General features: G+C 53.4%; 4 protein-coding genes across 4 annotated transcripts; 1 reads left to right on the top strand and 3 right to left on the bottom strand.

Moving 5' to 3' along the window:
• Positions 1-972: 972 nt before the first annotated feature.
• Positions 973-2,756, bottom strand: CTHT_0007890 (sphingosine-1-phosphate lyase-like protein; the record flags this gene model as incomplete). The annotated part of the gene is made up of 2 exons (XM_006691256.1): positions 973-2,569; positions 2,635-2,756. The coding sequence occupies 2 exons, from the start codon at positions 2,754-2,756 to the stop codon at positions 973-975; spliced, it is 1,719 nt and encodes a 572-aa protein (XP_006691319.1).
• A 1,707-nt stretch (positions 2,757-4,463) lies between these two features.
• Positions 4,464-5,566, bottom strand: CTHT_0007880 (alpha-1,2-galactosyltransferase-like protein; the record flags this gene model as incomplete). Its single annotated transcript, XM_006691255.1, has 3 exons — positions 4,464-4,685; positions 4,739-5,166; positions 5,224-5,566. The coding sequence occupies 3 exons, from the start codon at positions 5,564-5,566 to the stop codon at positions 4,464-4,466; spliced, it is 993 nt and encodes a 330-aa protein (XP_006691318.1).
• A 5,281-nt stretch (positions 5,567-10,847) lies between these two features.
• CTHT_0007870 (uncharacterized protein) lies at positions 10,848-12,886 on the bottom strand (the record flags this gene model as incomplete). Its single annotated transcript, XM_006691254.1, has 3 exons — positions 10,848-12,178; positions 12,426-12,547; positions 12,648-12,886. The coding sequence occupies 3 exons, from the start codon at positions 12,884-12,886 to the stop codon at positions 10,848-10,850; spliced, it is 1,692 nt and encodes a 563-aa protein (XP_006691317.1).
• A 3,523-nt stretch (positions 12,887-16,409) lies between these two features.
• On the top strand, positions 16,410-20,284 carry CTHT_0007860 (zinc-finger transcription factor of the Zn(2)-cys binuclear cluster domain type-like protein; the record flags this gene model as incomplete). The annotated part of the gene is made up of 6 exons (XM_006691253.1): positions 16,410-16,542; positions 16,609-16,621; positions 16,695-17,625; positions 17,898-18,813; positions 19,967-20,047; positions 20,109-20,284. 6 exons carry the CDS (start codon positions 16,410-16,412, stop codon positions 20,282-20,284), a joined length of 2,250 nt encoding a protein of 749 aa, XP_006691316.1.
• Between the last annotated feature and the right edge of the window lie 1,065 nt (positions 20,285-21,349).

Here is a 21,349-nt window from a genome sequence, read left to right as displayed (position 1 = left end):
TCAATTTTGGGTGTCGAATTGCATTGGTGGTTTGCTATTACTGCCACTTCATAGTTAAGCTCCGTTACAGCCTCGTGCTTGTATTCGGTTTTGTCTGAGTAAAGCTGAGGCTCTCCGTGTAGATGAACGGCATATACAGTCAAGTGAGCGATATGGAGACGGCACGGTTGTACTGGGAGACGGGGAAGGGCATTTTACCATTCGTGTTTGCACCCCATCTGGAGGTTGCAGAGGTGATCTTGTACTCGATATGAAGCTGTGTTTTTGAGCATGGTTCCGTATCCAAGATTTCCTTTTAGATGCCTTTTATTTCTTGAAGTCTCACTGCGTAGTCAAGTTGTTCAGTCATGGCCATCTTATCTGTGCTCTTCATATGCTTCATGTTTAATTCAGCTGTACTTCATAAACTTGGATTGTGCAGCACGCCAGTACGTACGACCATACCCAGTGGAAAGCACGGCATCCCGTCCGCTCTGCCCTAGTTAAGCCACTGAGGGCCCGGTTAGTAGTTGGGTCGGTGACGACCAGCGAATCCCGGGTGTTGTACGTTCTTTTTTTTTCTCTTTTTGGCCTTCCTACCTTGAGTAGGTTTGCTTAACTGTAAATACACTGTGTTCCTGTCTTCACTGGCTCCGTTTGCTATTAGGACTATCTGTTGAAGAGCTTCACGCAACCTAAGCTCACAGGATGACGCATCAGCATGCGAGTGGGAAGTCTCACTCCGATTACGCTTCCATGCTTCCGTTCCATTGAACTCTTCTCTCTCTATTGAGTTGCTCGAAAACACACTTTCTGTTTCTCCCAGGAACTAACTCGACACTCCGATAATACAAATGAAGAGCCCCTGAAAATGCAAGACAATGAGATATCCTCTCCCGACCTAATGAATAGAAGAACCATCCCGAAAACCCTGAGCCCCTGACCAACCTAAAACACGAACAGAATAACAAGCGAAAGAAATTAACTCCCAGCTTAGGCCTTATACAACAAATCCAAAAACCCCCTCGCCATCTCCACAACAACGCTCTTATTCGGCAAGCTGCCCGCAACTCCGTACAGCGCCGCCGTATCGCCCATCTTATTATCCTTCCCCTCTTTCCTCCTCTGTTCGACCTTCTCCCTCTCCTCCTTACAAACGGCCTCCAGATCGTCCGCCAACCTCGACCACACCTTCGCCACGGGCTTCGTCACGGCGACGTGCATCGCGGCCGGGTTCTGCAGCGCATTCAGATGCCATCCGCGCGCGCCCATCCCGTCGGCGATGTCGTAGATGTTGATGTCAGGCTGTCTCGCGCGAACGGCGACGACTGACACGAGGGGTTCGCCCAGGACTTCCAGCTCGGCGGCGAGGATGGGGGATGTCCGGATGCGGTGCAGGAGCTGCTTAGTGGCGCCGACAATCTCGCGGCAGGCGGCGAGATACCCCTCCTCGCCGACGGACATGAGAGATGCCCAGCACGCAGCGATGAGTGCGCCGGGCCGGGAGCCAGCCATGCCTGGCGAGGCATAGACGCCGCCGGACCAGGAGGGGTCGACGAAGTATTGGTAGGCGCGAAGTTCTTGGTTGCGGTAGAGGACTGTGGAGTTGCCCTTGGGCGCGAAGCCGTATTTGTGGGTGTCGCAGGAGATGGAGGTGACGCCGGGCAGGCGGAAGTCGAATGGGGCCGAGGGGAAGCCGGCTTTGGAGAGGAAGGGCACGAGGAAGGAGCCGAGACAGCAGTCAACGTGGAGGGGGATGCGCTTGCGAAGGGCGAGGTTAGAGAGGGAAGTCAGGTCGTCGATGATGCCGTGGGGGAAGTTCGGGGCTGAGCCAACGAGCAGGATGGTATTACGGTTGATGAGACGGGCCACGCGCTTAATGTCGACTTGGTAGCTTGGCGCGGGGCACTCGACGACGTGTATCTTGATCTTGAAGTACTCTCCGGCCTTGCGGAAGGCGGTGTGGGCCGTTTCGGGGAGGATCATTTCGGGCTCGGTGATGCCACGCTCGTGGTAGGCCTTTTGCCGTGCGCTGAGACACGCCATTAGGATGCTCTCTGTGCCGCCGCTCGTCGTGACGCCTGCCGCGCCGGGAGGGGCGTTGAACAGGCTCAGCACCATGGCAACGACCTCGGCTTCCATCTTGCGCACGCCGGGGAAGACGTCCGGGTGGATGGGGTTCGCCACGGTGAACTTGCCGTAGGCCTCGGTCTGCAGACGCAGGAGGTCATCCTCGCCGTGGTAGACTGCGCCCGAGACATACCCGTCCTCCCAGCGGGTATGATCCATGTTCGCCAGCGCGTCAAGCTCTTTGCGCACAGCTTCCTGCGTCCAGCCCTCCTTGGGCAGGGCCAGATAGCGAGTAGCGTCGGCGGGCACCATCTTGGACTCCAGCTTGCGCAGGGCGCCGTCAACCTCCTTCTTGACCTTGGCACGCACGCCAGGCAGGCGCAGGAAGTAGCCGTAGAGCACGCGGCGGGTGTCTCCATAGACTTCTCGCAGCGTGCCCAGCAGGCCGCGGCCCTTGAGCTTCCAGAGCGCACGGCGCGTCCAGCGCAGAAGGAAGTAGAAGAAGATGATGTTGCGCAGACTGAGAGAGGGTCAGCTCAGGGGGTTGTTTACCTTACTTGGACTGAGGGACGGAGGGACTCTTACAGATCCAAGCTCACGAAGGACAACGGGCTGGCTGCCCTCGCCTTAGTCTTTTGCTGAACATTTTGCAGGCCCTCCCGGATTCTCGCTGAGTGAGCTGCGGGTAAAGCGGGTCTCTTGGGCATATTGAGCCGTCAGGGACTCTGGCAGCGGTGATATATCAACCGTGATGTTGTCGAGACGTAATCCAATCAACAAACTAAACCACTCTTCTCGAGACAGGGAAAAGAAGAAAAAAAAAGGAGCCGAAGCTCGGAAAGCGCGGACTAAATCACAAAAGAGTGACCGTCCAGTCCGAGAGGAGCCTGCAAAACCAATGATGAAATAGCTCCCAGGATCCACTGTCCACTGAGCACAGGCGACAGGCGAGAGGTGAGGTGAGTGGCTTGCTGGGCCCCACTGTTCACTGTCTCGGGCTAGCGCGCCCCGGGGTTTTTGCATGTGCCCGATGCTGTCCCCTCAGCGTCCCCCCACTGACGTGACGGCTCCCCGCGGCGCCCGTTTTTGTCTTTCAGAGCCGCTGGCGAGTCTGAGCCCCGCCGAGACGCGGTCCGTTGCCGTTATCCGAGAACTTCACATGGCACATGCAGCCTGAAGCTTTGGAACACGCCATCGGGTATCATTATGAGATCTCGGTGGCCGTAATATCGAGTTGTCATTTGTCATCTTTCATCTTGCCATAGCCCTATCAGGTGCTCTGCTCGACCTTCGAGATCCAACCACCTTTCATCAGGCACTTTTTTTTTCTGCTCCAGGTGTTCTCGAGTCTCAAGGACCACTCTTTAACGATTTGGCTACCGCAGCCAGAGGCACATACAGTAGACCGGTGCCAATGCAACACCACGTCACACATTACCCAACGCTTTCTCACTCATCAAGCCTGCAGCTACAACGGTGCCCCTCTGTCTCGACGGCGGGCACGCGAGGTGTCTCGTGGCCCGCACGGAGGCAGCGCAGCCCATGTCGGAGCAGCTAGCAAATCAGGCATTGCCCGTTCCCCGATGTGACGTCGCCCGTGCCGGATTGGGAGAATTCGCAGTTTGGCCGGGTAATGTCTTAGGCCAGTTTGTGTAGAGGGCAGAGAGTAACCTTCTAAAGTGGGAGAGACATCGTGTTAAAGCGTTATGGCTGCCGGAAATAGCCTTAGAGGTTGTTCAGGAAGGACATATGCGATCATGATAACAAGGCGCGAGAGCGGCGACTAAGTGCTCAACAGTTGTTGATGCATCTCACAATCGAGGATGGAAGATATATCGCCTCATGTTTACAAGCACTCGTTCCCCGAGGCAAGCAATCCATAACAGGTGCGGATGCAACCCAACTGCATGCCCAACCTCCCGTCCAACCCACAGATCACCCCCTCACTGCTTCGCTTCTCCCCTTCAAGCCGGAGTCCGCGGCCTTGGTACAGAACACTCATCCAGATGACCGCGGAAGCGCTCGGCCCTGGCAGATGAGGAAAAAAAAATTAAAAAAGAAAAAAAATAAACCAGTAATTATCTTGCCATTTATTACCTGGTAGGTCGGTGGTACTTTAGGTATATCGATTCAACAACTAACGCCTTTCCTTCCTTACATTGCCTTTGATGAAAAAGATACCACACATGCCTGATAACTCAGATCCCCAACCCCAGCCAGGTGTCCAAACTGATGAGTCTAGATGGTAAGAAAAGGTAGAAGTAACCATCGACCAGATCAGCCGAACCCTTCATGATCAAGGATCGACCCCGTCATCGCATCAACCCACACCGTATAATCCATCATCTATCAGTCATCTACAGAGACAAGTAATCCCTATCTCTGCCAAGAGGAATGAGGCAAGAAGACGTCTCTCACACCCCAAATGCCTGCTTCCACATGGAGATATACGGCTGCGCCGTTTGCTCGCATGTCTGCGGGCCACTTTCGCCTTTGCACGGGCCGAACCGCACAACAAGCTCACCCTCGCGCCACTCCTCCAGCCCTGGAGCGCGCTCTGCATACGAGCCCATCACGCGCTGGTCGACGATAGCCATGCGAGCGAGAATGGTCGGGTGCCATTGGACGATGTGTTCCTGGGCGTTTGTTAGCACTGTCGAAGTCATGAGACACGAGGAACTGGACATACTAAAGCATGGGTCTCCGCCTTCTGGAAGTTATACGTCCGATAGATCGGATCAAACCACGTATCCAGGAAAAATCTCGCCCAGTCACCATTCCTAACGACAATACTCCCCGGCGAGAGTGTCTCATTATCCTGCGTCACCACAAGATCCACATCCTGCGCGCGCAGATGGCTAAACGTTTTGATGATGCTGTCGGGCGGCACGACCGGGTGATCCTTCTTCATCAGCGCGTCCAGCTTGCCTGACGCCAGGATGTGCTCGTCCAGTTTGAGCTTCGGGTTCATGATCAGCGCCGTCTGGTCCAGGTACCACACGAACCGACAGTTAGGGAAGGTGGTGAGCGCGTGCCTGATTGCCGGGACGAGCGCCCAGCTGCTGGGCGCTGAGCCCAGGTCGTAGTCTGTGACGCTGGGGAAGAAGGTTTTGTAGCCTGTTTGAGGTTAGCCATGTCCTGCTCCCGATCGTTCTGTGAGAAGGGAGAACCTACCATGCATCTCAGCATACCTCTCCCGATTCTCCTTCACCATCTCCAAATACCCCTTACTAAACTTCCTATCATCCAACACCGTCACTAACACCACTGGCGGGTGGCCCGTTGGCGCGAGCTTGGGGATTCTTTTCCCGCTACTACTTCTGCTGCTCCCTGACCCCCCTGATCCAGAAAGTAGGTAGAACAGTGTTATAAGGAAGAGTACCCCCGCCAGGACCATCGCCCGCGGTCGGACTCGTCGCAGCCGGCCCGGGATAAATTGTAGGATTCCGCCCCGCGACGAGCGCGGCCGGTACGGCGGCGGGTTGGAGGATTTGCGTGGAGGGAGGGCGAAGTGCATTTTGGCGTGGGTATTTGTGCGGTGTGTAGAGAGATAAAGATAAACGGCAGTCTGTCGTTCGCAGGCTCTGGAAGCCGATGTCGTGGGCAGGCAGTTTAATCGCTTCGAGTTGTCGTCAGACGGCTCGGTTCGTGAGGCCTGTCTTTCAAAGGCCCGGACTCCAAACTTAGCTGGCTGTGGGAGCCAGCTGCGCTTTCTCAATCAATCCGTCCAGCGACGGGTCGCGGACTCTTACCCTCGGAAAGTCACAAATCCCCTAAGTCGCAAAACTAAGTCTTCGTCGTCGTTGTGGTCGTCGTGCTTACAGCCATACGTCGCATCAGTCAGTTGTCTCGCGTTCCGTCTGTATTCCTTTTCGTCGTTGTTGTCACGGCCGTGATATCAAAGCTCGGCTCCGATCGTCCCCACCAGCCAGTTTCGTGATTCCCTCTATATCAAAGTCCCCCTGCTACTCGCCGCCGTCCAATATGTCACCGACCACGAATCGAATTTCTGCTGTTGTCGTCGAGGTTGCTGTTGTTGCTGCCTGTCGGAAGGCATCACGAAGCCCCAAACTATTTATCTTCCTTCCTCCTATTTGCAGTTCTGCGCTGCGCTGCGTGGCCGGGTCGGCTCGCGTCCAGATGGGATTCGTCGTCGTTTGGTGGGTGAATAGAGAGACCCAGCAAGGGGATGTGGACAAGGCCAGTTTGCGGCAGCTGGCTGGTGGATGATGAATGGCGCTGGCGACATGCGACACGCTGCGATAAGCCCCTGGATTCTGGGCTTATCGGGTTGTTGAGACCCTAACCCTGATAACGGTGGGGCTTGGCATTTAGGGTCCATCAATCAGCCCGATAGTTAGGGGTTAGGGTTGAGCACGGCGCTATTGTGAGTGATGCCCCTTTTTGCTGTTACTTACCACTAACTACCGGGAAGTTGTCATTCAGTGATAATCACATCTTGTAGATGTAAACACAGGCTGCGTGACTTCTTTTCTGCTCATTTTTACTAAGCTTCAGTGAGGATTAAGTGCTTCGAAACAAAGACCTTGAAGTTATCCGCGGACTTCCGATGCGGCTTCAGAAGCCGAACATTACGTTAGTAGGACCCATGGACAACAGGCGAGTTTGCTAAGTATTTTAAGTCCAATAAATTTTATAAATTGCTGAAGAGCGCCGATTTTGTATTCTATAAGCTCTGGTTCTAGTATCCAAAATTCCTCGTTAAGTCTGGATGAGGCCCCTGGGTCGGAACTGGGCATTATCTTGAACTACATATGAGGAGACCGAGATTGTTTGAGTTGCATAAGTGATTAACAATGTACTAAGCCCAGTAAAGCCGTTCCGAAATTTCGAGTCTATGCCAATACTTTGGACCCCGATCTATAGGTAAGGAACAGGCCCATGTATGACCCCTTCTCAATCATATTTAACATCCTTCGGAAACTTCCTCTCCACATCCTCCCACACATCCATGCACCTCCTCTTCTCATCTATGACCCTCGTTCCATACCTGATCCCCTCCGTGGTCAGTTTCTCCTTTACACTTTCCGCCAGTTCTTTTGCAGAGGCCATGCTCCTAGCCTCGGCCGTGTTCATGGCCGTTCGCAGGAGCCGTGCCGCCGTCAGATAACTGTCATGTTCACGGATTGGCACATTACCCACGACAAACACAACCACAGCTACCGCCAGTAGCTGTCCGGCCATCAGCACAGCCAAGATCCCTAGCACCCCGCGTCCACTTCACTTCGAGATAGGTCGTGATGACTGGGTCAGCTGATGCCTCTTCAGCCCGTAGTACCCGTGGGAGCCGTAACTCTGCGCCGATGATGGATAACACCGGTACACGGGCTGTCAGGTGCGCGGCCTTCAGTTCGTAGCTCGGAGGTAGGGGGATTTTGGTCCATCCTTCGTCTGTTTCGGAGCGATTGGGATTGGGGAAACTAAAGAGCACGTCATTGCCCAGGCCAGGAAGTCCCGATTGGTCACTCAGGCAGGTTGTGCATTCATGAGGAGGCTAGCCCGATGCTGTAGGATGAACAAATCGTGGAGCCCGCCATTGGTGTAGATATCTGCAATGGAGTTAGGGGAGCATGTTAGTCAATCTGTGGCATCCGGTTTCAAAGTCCGGGAGATGGATAAGATCAACGTTCTTACAACTCTTGACGCAAGCAAGCGGATTGTCTCGGAAAACATTACTCGCGTCCATGACCCATACAAAGCTACTTGCTGTATACTGCAACCGAGTTATTGTGTGCATTACTTGTAGAAACTCAGACGACTCTGGCGCAAAGCTCTTGCCCATGCCTTGTTGAATCACGACTTGTAAGTTCCAGGGTGCAGAAGCCTGTCTCTGGGCGAACACTTACCGTCAGATATGGTCCCAACATGCATTCCATTCTCATATACATCGTTTTGGAATGTAGTGCGAGCCTTGCAGGTTGAGGAGCTACGAACAAATTTATCCGTGGATGGGTAATCCTCTAGGCCGCGATACTCATGAAGGTAATATGTGTACGTGACGTTGCGTGTGCTTTCATCGACATTGCGATGCAGACCTTTTCGTCCGATATCTTTCATATTCCAGGTTGACTGGTCACTTTCGTTAAACGTAGTAGGCGTGGCCATCATGCCCGTCAGTTCAAAGGTGACCATATTGTCTGAATTCAAATGACTTGAAATAGCATCTAGGTCCCAATTCCCTGCGAATTCTTCCCTCTTGAGTTTGCCGATCCAAGCTTTGGCGTCTCTGGTATCATGGTAAGAGTTACTTACCTAACTTGTCAAGAATTTTACTCCCTTGCATCCACTGTTGATCGCCAAAATCGGTGACTGCAACGGGAAAGACGACATTCTTCTTCAAGTCATACAAAAACCCGAATATCGCGACACTTAACCGTCCGATGATATCGACAATCAGATTGACAAACACTATTAACGCGGTAGTCGACCATCTTGTCAACCTAAACCTCCCAGACCGCCAGCTTCCCGAGCAATGCGTCAGCAGCTTGACTGCTGCCGTAGAGTTGCCAATGCCCAAGAGCAGATCGACTTCCCTTGGGGTATGCGGGCGCGCTGCTAACAGTGACCAACGAAGTGCGGCTCCCAATAATCCCAACAACGAACCGACCGACAAGCTGACAAGTGACGAGAAGAAGATGGTCAGAGAGCTGAAGACGCGGCGTTCCCATGTGCTTCAGGAGGGTTTTTTGACAAAGAACCAAAGAACCAGTTTAAGCAGGATGCTAAAGAGTAGAGAACTCAACAGGCGCCACGAGACGCTCCACCATGGAGATCCCCCGGCATGATTGCTCCGAGTTTTGGTTTGTGGCTGTTTTGGATTAGTTGCTTCCCCGAGGGATTGCTGTGAAGAGAAGGAGTGACAGGAGGGCGGCCTATATATGCTGTTTTAAGAGAAGTGACGAGATGGTGATCCAGATAAATTGTTCAGTTTCTCAGGTTCGACTTGGACTGTTGGAACGGGGATATATCCTTCAGGAGTGACCATGGTATTGACCGTACGCCCATCGAGAGTGATCATGGTGTTAATCACATATCCTTCAGGGGTACTGATCGTGTCAAGTAAATACCCCTCAGTAGTGGCCATCCTGTTGGTCATGTCAACTTCAGAGACTTTGCAACAGATGACAAGATGGATAGAGAGATAAGGATGAATCTATGAGGCTCGAGCCTTGAGGCACATTGATTCCAAGATTTATAAGCTAAGCACCAAAGTTTCGTATGCAGATTGAAGGCATTCTTCTGTTGGGGTAGGACAAGGCTATGTGTCCCTAGTTTCTAACAAAAAAAATCATCAGAAAAGCCGATAAACGTCAACTCTGCAGCCAGGGGCGTCGCTTAAGCTTATCCATCCTTTCGCCATGGAAACACTCCCAGATAACGTACAGGGCTTGACAGCATAGGCGCTCACCACCAACTATATTGAGCGAAGCCCAAAATGCACCAACTGGGCAAAGCTGAAGCTGGAACACATCTGCCCATGAGGGATGCAGCTTAGCCTTTACTTGATGAGAAGTGTTAGAAGTATGCTGTTGATTGGTTGGGGGCAAAAAAAAAAAAAAACTCTTCACATTCTTGCTAGTTAAAGTCCAGGGGAAAGAAACATAAAGCCTTGCGCGCAAACTCTCGTGTTGCAGGCGGCTGGGTTATACAAAGCTGGACAAAATAATTATAGCAACACCATGCCCTTTCACTGGTAACTGGATTATCGAGAAAATCTTAGAGAATGAAAATACACAAAACTGCTAACAAAATGGCAATAACGGAGACGAGTATGAGGATAGAAGACAGCCGATATTTAAGGAAGCGGTTCTGACAGAAAGAGTTCACATTACTTCCCCAGCCCGGATCTTGATGTTGGCTGGTGAATGCCATCCAGATCAGACCAGGTCAGATTCGTGCAGTTTAGCTCGGGGCTTTGGGGGTTGTTTTCGAAGCTTACAACAAAGCGCTTTAGGCCTGCTTCATCAAGCCATAACTCACTTCCTGAGATAAGGGTGGTCTTTAGAGTGAGAACAGTCCAGATGACTTTATCCGAAGACTGATTGCATCAGCAGTGAGGTGTATGAGTGATTCAGATAGGGCATCTTAGATCCTGTAAGCCAGGACTGTTGATCGCCTCAACAAAGCGCACTGTGACTGCTAATTCAAGCTTGAGCTCCCAAAACAAGAAATATTAGGACAACGTCATCTGAAGGCTGTTAGTGTCGGTGATAGACTATGAATTGTTCTGGCAGAGAGTCTTGGCTATAGTAACTTGGAATACTGTGATTACACTCTACCTCAGGGGTTGCAGGGATGGTTTGAGCTCTTCCATACAGTGCTTTGAGAAAGAGGACGCCAGTAGCTGGAGATGACAATTTGAAAGGTCGACCAGCTGTCGGGGTGAGAGCATGCCAAACAGCTTCATTTCAAGGCAGTGAGCGCTTGCCATCAGGCTTGATAATGGTTCCCTTCTTAATCTATGCGGTCCTTGTCATCTTGAGTTAATGCAAAAGAAAGAGCCATATCAAGTCGATCTCTTCAAGCACGTGGGTATGTAATCCACTTAGTAGCTCTGGCTGCCCATAATATGTATGTATAATCCGGGGGTATCCAAATATAAATCGCAACAGTCATAACCCATAGCCCTATGTCAGCATCACATGCTAATTAAGTCAACCAAATTCGCTCCCGCTCCCGAACAACCGAGAACAAAATACAATCATCAACACAAATCTGATATGCCCCCAATCCCGTGAGCACTGCAAGGCCAAATATGGGTAGAAAAATGACTAAAATCATGCTCCTTCTTTTTTACTCCGACCATGTTGCTGCTGCTGTCGCTGCTCCCCCGATGCATCCTCACCATTCTCATGGCCCTGCTGTGCCCCAGTAGCAGCCACGGTCCCCTCTCCAGGCAACAATACACCCCCTCCAGGAGCAATCCCGACTAACCCTTCATCAGCTCTCACCTGCTGCTGCACCCTCCCAAACCCCTCCCCCTCAAGCTCATAAACCGGAGTCGAATCCGCCTCATCCGCAACAACAACCGGCTGATACCCGCGAGGACCATATACAAACCCCTGGCCTTGGCTCTGGCTCTGGGAGAAACTACTCGGATGACGTCTGTGACCAGGCATCATCAAAGGGGCATGAACACCGCCATGCTCACTCCCATCACTAGAGAACTCGCTCGTGTTACTCTGCTGTCGCCAGTGGCGCGGGTAAGTAGGGTACTGATACCCCGTACTGGGGACGCGTGGGGACGAGTTGTCAGTTGTGATGCTGTTGCTGTGCATGCGGCGGTGGTGCGGGCTGTATGAAGCCTGGGCTTGTTGCTGGCTGTCGAGGTAGTAGGCATAACCGGGGTTGTTGGTCGGGGAGTCTGCTCCCAGTTCGGAAGCACCAGCCCAATTATATGGAGATGGGGCGGGAGTGATGCTTGAGTCAGATCGACCACGGGAATGGCCTAATCCGGAGATAGGCATGCTGGAGCTGTGGAGGTCGCGGTATAGCCCCGTGGAGGGTTCAACGCTCAGGCTCATGTCGTCGTCGATGCCGGATGTGCGATGGTATTCTTGCATTGGGGGAGGATTAGGAGGGGATGTATAAGACTGGGGAACTGCCCCTCTGTGCCCACGGCTGGCAGAGTCCTCTGTTCGAGTCCGTGATGAGGATTCGTAGGCCTGCTGGACATGCCTCAGCCGGAGGATGACCAGGAACGCGGCGATGACTACCACGATTAAAAGGGCAACCACGCCGGCGATGATGCCGCCTATTGCTCCGGGGCTCAAGCCGCCATTTGAGTCAGAACTGTCTGACTGGCTGGAGGGCGTCTTAGCTGGGACCTTGGTGACCGCGGTGGGAATGAACTTGGCTGCGACATTGGGCTGTTCAATGAATAAAGTAGGCGCAGTAGGGGTCGAGATGCTAAGGGAAGTGATAACAGTCGTGACGAGTTTGTCGTCGACCGTAGTAGTGATGGTCTCGAGGAAAGTCGATGTCACGGGGTCGGTTGAGTAGCACGCAAACTGCGCGCAGGCCATGCCAGTCTTGCAACAGCCATAGTTGAGGGTCGATGGGCAAAGGTAGTAGCCAGTTGGGCATTGCATCGGCGTGACAGTCGCGCCTAGAGGGGGTATGCAAGAGTCTCGCGTGGTGCAGATGTAGCCGACAGGACAGCAACCCCCTGTTCTGATGTCAGATCGAGCCCGTCATATTCTCCAAAGACCACAACTCACCTCCATCTGTCGCAGCACAGTTGTAATATCCTGCCCTCCCACAAGCCGTAGTCGGCCCAGCAGTCGTTGCATAACACGAATCCGCCGCGCATGAATATCTACTCGGACAGCATCCCCCACTCAGCGTCAACGGACACAAATGATGCTCGACCGGGCATGTAAGTTCAAGACGCGCCTTCTCGTCATCGTCATCATCCCTCCGTAGCACTGGCGGCGGAGTAACCTGAGCCCGGGCCTGAGCCTCGGTCTTTGCGACCCTGTGCAGAACGTCATGACGAACGCGGTTCCCCGGAGTGAGAGATGCGGCTGTTTCCCGGCCCAGGAACGCTATACACAGCAGTGCAACGCAGGACGGACAGGACCAAAAACTGGGCATAGCGATAGCGGGCTGTTTCGAGGTGGTAAAACGGGCCGGTTATGCTTGCTGGGAGATTACCCGGGCTGCGAAAATCGGGATCGACGCTGTTCAAACGGAACGGCGCATGGGCGTTGCCGACGAGCTTGAAGCCATAGGCTGCATGCGGGTAGCCAAGCAAGACGCTGGTTGCTTTGAAATTCTCCGATGTCGATATCGCCAGCTTGTTGTTTCTTCTCATCCGTCACAGGCACTTTGAACTCGATTCGCGTTGTCAGGGATGAAAGACGGCAAGATGACAAGGGATAAGGCTGGGCAAGCGACTCTTTTTGATCCATAACGCGGGGGCCCAGGCCGAAGCATACAGCAAGCGTGCAGCTTTGCAGAACGCCACTTGCGTGTCGCCGAGATGTGAGTGGTTGCAGGCGGGGGCGGGACGGGCTTTTGGAATCGTTTTTGCAAAAGCCGCCAGCCCAAGCCGCGTCTTCTTCCTGGCACCTCCAGCGCTGCCTTGGGGTCGACTTCATCAGAGTTCGGGTTAGTTGTAAACTCGGAATACTCTTTCCACACAGAGCTTGCGCTTCACGTATTGAGTGATAGTAGTGCAGGGCGTTGTGTTTGAGTTGGCTGCAGGTAAATCAAATTCATGCTTCATGAGACATCTCGTCAAGTGTCAGATCGAAGTCGAAGATGGGATGTCAACGCCTCAAACTCTTTAGGAAAAAAAACCATGAAGCCCGAAATAACACCGGTGCCGCCAGAGGTGGCTTGGACGACCGCATTTGCAACAGTTCGCAGCCGTGGAATGCCTGGGGCAGATCTTCCATAGAAAAAAATGCATCTATGGTTCTCTAGTAGGAAAACCACCAAACACCTTCACCAATCATCTTCCTCTCAACAATCATCTCGCGTGCTGCTGAGCCGGCCGCTTGCCTAACTTGTGCAGTGGAGGCTTGGAGGATGGTGTCAACGGGCACCTCTGCCGAGTCCCAGCCCATCACCGACAGTGTCACTGGACCACCGCTCACCACAACCCAGGGGCCAAGACGGAACAGAGTCCCATCCGAAGGATCCCACAATTCAGCTTCGAATCAAGGCTGCTTGAGTGCCCAGCGCCCGACAAGCATTCCCTCAAACCGACCTGTGTCAGCTATCGCACGATGTTGTCCGTACTGAACCGAATCTTCGACCTCGGTCTTCTTGCCTTCTCGAACACCGTTGACGAAAGATAGTGTTGGTGCCAACGAGATCCGATCGGCAAGCAGCGGGCCCTCGAAGCCGGTGAAAATGCGAGCGGACCACTCATCGCTCAGAGTCAGGGAGCGTTCGATTTGCTTGGACCCCGCGCTAATTTAGTTCCTCCGCCGCTTAAAGCTGTGGCAACCCCCGTTTGGCATTTACGTCCTGTTACAACGGCTGGCTGCCGGGTTTCCGGTTGCCGACCACAGAGTTTCCACCATCGTGCCGAATGTGATTTGTTCGCACTATGACCGCTTGCTCGTGCGGCGCATGTCGAACAGCCCGCGCCCCGAGCTCGGGAGATGGTGTTGGCTTTCGTCCCAAAGTTGGCTCTTGGGGCTTTGTTTCTGCGAATCTGGGTTGGGTTCCTGGAAGTTTTGGGCTGACAGCTGTCAACTGCTGGGCAGAGCGTTGGCAGCCGCTGTCATGATTATGTAATAATGACTTTTTTTTTGCTGACTGTAACAGTATGTATGGAACTTTCCATTGTTGCCCCGCTGCGCAGCGAAGACTGACGATCGGAAGTCCGGGGCTTCAGTCAGGTGCCAAGACCATACACGATATGCCAGCATTTGATAGCAATCCAAGTCTCAAGTATTTCGTGTCGAAATTCTATCTAATACTAGTTCTCGCTAGCTGAGCAATAATTTGGTTTGATCAAGCATAGAGAAAAGCCTCATGATGAAAGTGAGTGTTTCAGCCGCATGGTCAAGAGCGGATGCAACGCTAGAAGATCCCAGCACTCCAGTCATATGGAGTCATCAAGCGGGCTCTAGCCTTAGGCAGTACGATCCTGTATCTGTGTGTAAGATACCTACATACATGTGATCTTGCACAGTGTGCCGTACGCAGGGGGACCTTGGCTCAACTAACCACATGCCGCTCTGCTCTGTAAGCAAGCTGTGTGGACATCGGGGATAGCGAGGTCCCGATTTGCACCACACCACGGGGAGGTTCTAGAAGGCTAGAAAGAGCCCCAGACAGCCTTTGGGCCAGCTCACGCGAATTCCGAAATCCGCATAGCTCATTCACTTCTTGTTTGACTGTTAGTGCAGAACTTTGGGCAGGGCTCCTGGTCAGCCTTATACTGTAAACCACAGTTTTATTGCTCGAAATCACCAGTTTTTGGTTAAAAACTTAGCTGGAATGATAAAGCAATGAATTTTCTATTAATTAATACCGGTTTATTGCTGTGAAAGTGGTTGTTTTGTGGTTGTCGGTTATACCCTCTTCCCGAAGTCTTCTGCTAACGAATAAACCAGGGGAGGGGGGGGGGTTGGACGCTTTGACAGTTGCCTTCCAGTCCCCAGTCCCTTTGTTCGTAACCTTGTCGATCCGTAGAAGGCAAGCCGGCAAAAAAAAGCGAACACCTCGGGCCAAAGCTCTTCACCAGAATCCAACTCTACACAACTCCCGAGCCCCAGACCTTGACCTCACCCTCCTAAGCAGGTAGGTCAGGCAGCCAAGACTGGAATAGTAACAGCAAAATGTTACTCTCCCCGGAGATGGCATTGAGCCCTTCCGTTCGGATCTCATGTTCACACCACAAGGTGACCCAAGGGTGACCACTAAGACCACACACGCCCGCCCGGCGCCATGCCCAACTCCAGCGCGCGCAAGAATTCCCCCCATGCTCTTACATAGACTACACCAACAACCCCGGCCTCTCCCCCTCCCCTTCTCGCCAATCCTCACCATCTTCGCCCGATCAAACGACTGCCGATCCCCCATCCCGATCGCTGAGCCCCCGCTATATGCCCCTGTTACCCGTAACGGGCCACGGAACCGTCCACCGAATGCCACGGTTCCCCCCGTGCGCGCGCCGTTTTATGCTTAATCCGTAGTGTACACTGTAAACTCGCAGCCTTCGACGGTCGGCTGGGCTGCTTCTGCCGAGCTACTCGCCAAAAGGCAGCCCCTCATTGGCTGGTGGAGAGTCATTGACACGACTGCCCTGGTGACTTGGCGCGCTGGACGCATGCTTCTAGCTGCTGCTTCGTTTCAAGCGAGCGCGGGGCTGAGCCGGGGTTCGGTCGGCTGCTACCGATGGAGAGCCGGGCACCAGGTTCAGGAAGGTTCAGGAAACGAGCAGGGCTAATACCCAGCTTGTCCCTGTAGAGTAGGTTGAGATTGGGGCCTGGCGGTGTGTGATGCAAGAGTTGCTGTCTTGGGAAGTGAAACGCTGTGATGCTTGTCTGGGAATCGGAGAGCCTTCCGAGCTTGGGACCTCTGGGCTGGCATGGGTGGCTGCTTTGGGTGCTTCGTGATTCGTGAAGTGCCTGAGGTGTGATGTGCTGTGGAATATAATTTGGCCTTAGGGGAGTTTGTTGGGAAGGGCAGGTGCCTGCTCAGGGACAAGTGCCGGACTGTATCTGTATATATGGCCTTTTGATCTGCCACATGGTGATTGAGTTCTGGTACAGGGTTGTACAGAAAGAGACATCCGTCCATTTACGATATTCTTCGCCGAGTGTCAACAGCAAAGTTAATGTTTAATGTGTGACTTCAATCCTAACACGCCTATCATGACGAGCAAAAGCCTCACTCCAAGCCCCCCAGCGGGGGCCCCGCTAGCAGGACAGAACGTTGCAGAGGGAAAGATGTTGCTGTACACTCGTGTTGCCCCCCCCAAGCAACCCAAAAAACGTTCACGAGGTGGTACGTGTGCTTGCTGACCAACCTATGGGAAGATTACGGACCAACTGACATCACATCTCCACGCAGGATGTACATACTGGTGCGTACGTTGCTCAGTTCACTACAACAGCTCTATTCCACTGAACTTGGTCGTTGACTGACATCGCCTACAGCAAGGAAAAGAAGAAAAAATGCGACGAAGGACGCCCCAGCTGCTCTCGATGCATCAGCCATGGCGTTGAGTGCTCCTACGAACCAATAAAGCCGCGCCAAAGGCAGCCCAGGAGACGTGAAGCATCGGCAACACCTACAACAGCACAATCAGCACTTCCAATTGATACCGTTGTGGAGGATCGAGAGCCGTCGAGCATGTACGAGATGTGCAGGAGGATAGCCGCTGCGTCAGCCGCAGCATCATCATCTTCAACTGCCGGCCAACTTCCATACTCTGGAAGCAGGGCGCAAACAACAACCCCTAACAGCATGCTGTCCCTACCATATCACACCCGATACCCAACCGGGAACAAGCCCGATAGCTTCTCTCCCTTCTACCCGCCAATACCGTCCCAAACAGCAGACCTTCTCTCTCCAATAGACACCCACGACCGCCAATCCGACGATCCCAACAACCAACAACCTCCTACCGCAACTAACGCCCTCACTTTAACTTCCCATCAACCCCCCTACCGTGCCTTCATCCCCCCTCTCACAATCCCTCACTTCTCCCCGCCGAACTTCATCGAAATGACCCCCGACCCCCATCGACGCGCCCTCCTCTTCCACTTCTGTCGCGTTCTCTCGCACCGCATCGTCCTGCGCGAGGAGACAGGCAACCCCTTCCAGCGATTCGTGCTGCCCCTAACGATGAGGGAGGGCGAGCCGACGCCAGTGTTTTGGGCGTTGCTGGCACTTTCGAGCGGGCATAAGGAGTATCGCCTCGGAGGGGGGGATGAGGGGGGGGAGGAGGAGGAGAAGGGGAAGGAGAATGCAGTTTGGTTCCATAGTATGGCGTTAAGGGGGTTGGCCGGATGGATTCAAAAGGGAGAGAAGGAGAGGAGGAATGAGATGCTTGCAACAGTGATGTTGTTGGTTTATTATGAGTGTGTAAGTCTTCACTAGACCTGCAAGCAACAAGAAAAATAAAAAAGAAAAGGAGAGAAGGGGAAGGGGGGGGTGGGGTACAGGCGCGATGCTGACCGAGACAGCTTGTACAAAAAGGCCACTCGAATATGGTCACAGGCCATCTAAAAGGCGCTCTGACGATCATGAGTACGATGCCCGACCCGCCGGACCCAACAAGCACCTTTCTAGAGAGGGTAGGTCTCCCCTTTTTACCCCTGAAACCCCCACGAGTCCGTCCCACACTAACGACGTAGGCTTTCCGATTCTACGACGTTATAACGGCCCTTTCCAACGGCGCTGCTCCCCTCTCAGCAGCCCCTCAGCCAGGCTGCCTGCGTCCAATCTCCCCCCTCGGCACACCTATTCCTCCTCCTTCTCCATCTCTCGACTCCGATTCCGGTCCCTCGTCATCCCTCAACGACGTCGATACGCTCCTTGGTATGACAACAACCCTCTGGCCCATCATCCATCGCCTGGCTGAGCTAAGAGCTCTACGCTCCGAGCTGGACGCTGCGATAGCGGCACAATCAGCGAAAGCCCCCTCCTCAACAAACACAAATACCAACGTCGAGGTTCTCCGCACAGCCCTCGAAACCGCCGCCAAGGGCATCGAAAGTGCCCTGCTGCGCTGGCACGCCAAAAAACCTTCCGGCTGCGCAGCCGACGAAATAGATGTCGACTTCTCTCAGCCATCATCCCCAGCAAACCCTTCCTCTGCCTCATCCCCTTCCTCCCCGTCATCAACCCCATCCTCATTCGCCTCCGTCCGCGTCCTCCCCTCTTCCGACCCCTTCGAAGCCCACCTCTCCTCCATCCACCACAACTCTATGGCCTACCGGCACGCTGCCCTCGTCCATCTCTACCGCGCCATTCTTCCTCCCCCGTCTTCGTCTCAGGCAAGCATCCGCACCCAACAAATCCAGCACCATGCGCACCTCGCACTAACACACTGCGCGCTCGTCGTAGCGCACGGGGGGCCTGTGGCGGCGTTATTGTGGCCCATGTTTGTTGCGGCGTGTGAGGCGCTGACGGTGGGAGATCGGGCGCTGGCCACGGAGGTTTTCGCGGTTGTGGATAAGAGGCAGGGGATGAGGAATATTGGAAGGGCGTGGGAGATTGTGAGGGAGGTTTGGAAGAGGAGGGATAGGGGCGAAGGGGGTTGGAGAGAGGGTGAGTTGTGGAGGTTGGTTGGGGAAGAGATGGGGGTTAGTGTTGTTTTTGGGTAGCTTGAAGGACTTACAATGGGGATAGAATGGGCTTGTATATTAGAATTGGATATTGGCGTTCATTTGGATGTAAAATTAGGAATCTTGGGATATAAGGGATCGCTCGGATGTAAAGGCCTTGGGTATCAAATCGACATCTCTCTGGCGAGCGTATAATATCTGGGCTGCCAATGGGTTTCACGATGGAGCCGAGAAACCGAGACGCGAACTTCATAAACTCGCGGGGTTTCCAAACAAACTTCTACTTAGAACTCCGTTCAAGTGGCACAACCACAAAACCCCCACCTGTTCATCGAGGGATGGTAATGTTTGGTACCGGACGAGATTGGTTCTCTGACAGCTTGATGCTGCTGGGCGTTGTAACCCCCCTGGAAACAATGCGTCACCATGCGTAAGTTGATAAGCCTGATATGCATATATCAGGGCGACTAGCCTAGTTTGGTTAGATGCATAAACTATCCCCTGGCCCGCTTGCGAGCCATTAGATAAGCCAATCTTCCAAATGGCATCCTTGCGCCCAAGACGGCACCACCACGGAAACACGCACTATTTGCAAACATGGTCGCCGTCGACCCCATTGACATAGCGACAGCTCGTTGCGTCGCAGACGCGATAATGCAAAGTTAACATGCAGCTGGCATGGGAGCCGATCCCATTGGGCCCTGCGGGCGGTTGGAATTGTGCCGGAAAGAGGGGTCTTTGTGGGCAGGTCTTGGCACGGCGTGGCGCCAAGAAGTATGTGATTGGCTGCCCAGAGAAAAGGGCAGTCGAGGTGGTGTCTTTTGGACAGGGTACTAGGGTTGCATCATCCCTCGACTGTTTACCAAATGCTTTGCAGAAGCCGCCGCCTGCGGCCTAATCCCCGTATCTTGGCGATTCGTGGTGTTTGCTTGTGCTCGTATGATTGTGGCTAGCTTTGTTGGTTTGTGCCAAAGTTCTTCGTTGAAATGTGAAAGCGTTCTCGAGATCCTTCCATCTGGGCTCTCTTCAGCCTGCTAGGGTGGGACTGTGCGAGGGCCGAAGTTGGGACCCGGGTCCAAAAAGGCCAGGATTTAACAAGACCACAAACAAGGCACCAAGCTTGTCGCAAATCATAGGCTCCGAAAAGTTCGAACTTTGGGATCTCAGCGTCGGCGCGGTAGCCGACGAGAAGGTTCCCAATTCTGAGCGCATCAGAGGTAGACAAAGACAAAGAGCCTGATGATGGAAGTTCTGACAATATCTAAAATGGCTGCATAGACACAGAGTGGGAGGGTTACACAAAAATTGGAGGCACCATTTGGCACAAGCAAGGCCGCGTTGGACGCAGCCAGGCGGTCACTGGTGCTTTAGGGAGTTGCATTGAAGAAGCCAACGGACGATTGACACGCCGAGGACCAGCGCAACGGATGCCGGCACACACCAGCATCAACTAGGCCTGCGATATGTGTCTTGAGGCTTGGGATCAATAGCAAGACCAAGACACACACACACACACACACACACACACACACACACTCTCTCTCTCTCTCTCTCTCTCTCTCTTGCTCACTCACTCACACCGCACACACACACAACCAACACGTTCAGTGTTAAAACCTAACCCTGCGAATCCGAGAATACCGTCGTTGCACTCGAAACTGTCGAGGAATGCGACAGCGCGAGTGACGCTGACGATAGTGATGAAGGGAAGATGCAAGGGAGTCCTCAAATCGCACGAAAGCTGTCGCGCGACCAAAAACCAGCCCGTTTCACGGGGAGGGGAAAAAGCGGAAATGAAGGCCGACGACTCGTAATAAGAACAAGTTTCGGCACTGGCGTCTGTGTCACGCACGACGGGACGAGCAGAAAATAATCACGACGGTCGACGACGCTGCTGCTGGTGTCAAGGACATCTAAGATTGAGTAGCGCGATTGCACTAGAACGGCAGCGGCCCGAAAGCGCGAATGCACTGCATGCGCGCGGCGATTCTTATCGCAGTTGTTGGTTCGTCGCTGTCGCGCTTTTTGAATCGCCAACAGAATTGATGTCGATGATAAAGCTCGAGTCAAATCCCAGAGTTAAGACACGACACTTCCTTTTCTAAAGACCCAAAATCCCCAGATCACACAATAGCGCAATGTGCGATCGTGTTGGTGCTCGTTTTGCGCTTCGCGGGGAATATTATTCTGTCCTGCAAATGGGCGGGGGAGGGGAGGAGAACGGGAGGGGTCAGGATTGTAGGATGATGTTACGTGGGAGCAGGTGATGCGGCTTGCAGACGGACGGCAAGGCAGGCTCGGGTGTGTCAGCCAGTGTCTCCGAGGTGTTCGTCGTCAAGGCTGAGCGAGTTCGTCGATCTGTCTGTCGATTCTTGTCTTGATTGGGATTGGGGATTCGATTTATGACCCGTGATGGGATCAGGGCGCAAGCGGCCTCGAAGCCGTCCTTCACTCCTCCCGGCCGTGCCGTGGTTCCAAGGCAAGGATATGGGTAAGATTTGATGTTGGGAGGGAAAGGG

Source organism: Thermochaetoides thermophila (assembly GCF_000221225.1).
Source record: "Thermochaetoides thermophila DSM 1495 unplaced genomic scaffold scf7180000011812, whole genome shotgun sequence".
NCBI classification, from domain to species: domain Eukaryota; kingdom Fungi; phylum Ascomycota; class Sordariomycetes; order Sordariales; family Chaetomiaceae; genus Thermochaetoides; species Thermochaetoides thermophila.
This window is presented reverse-complemented; position numbering and strand designations above follow the sequence as displayed.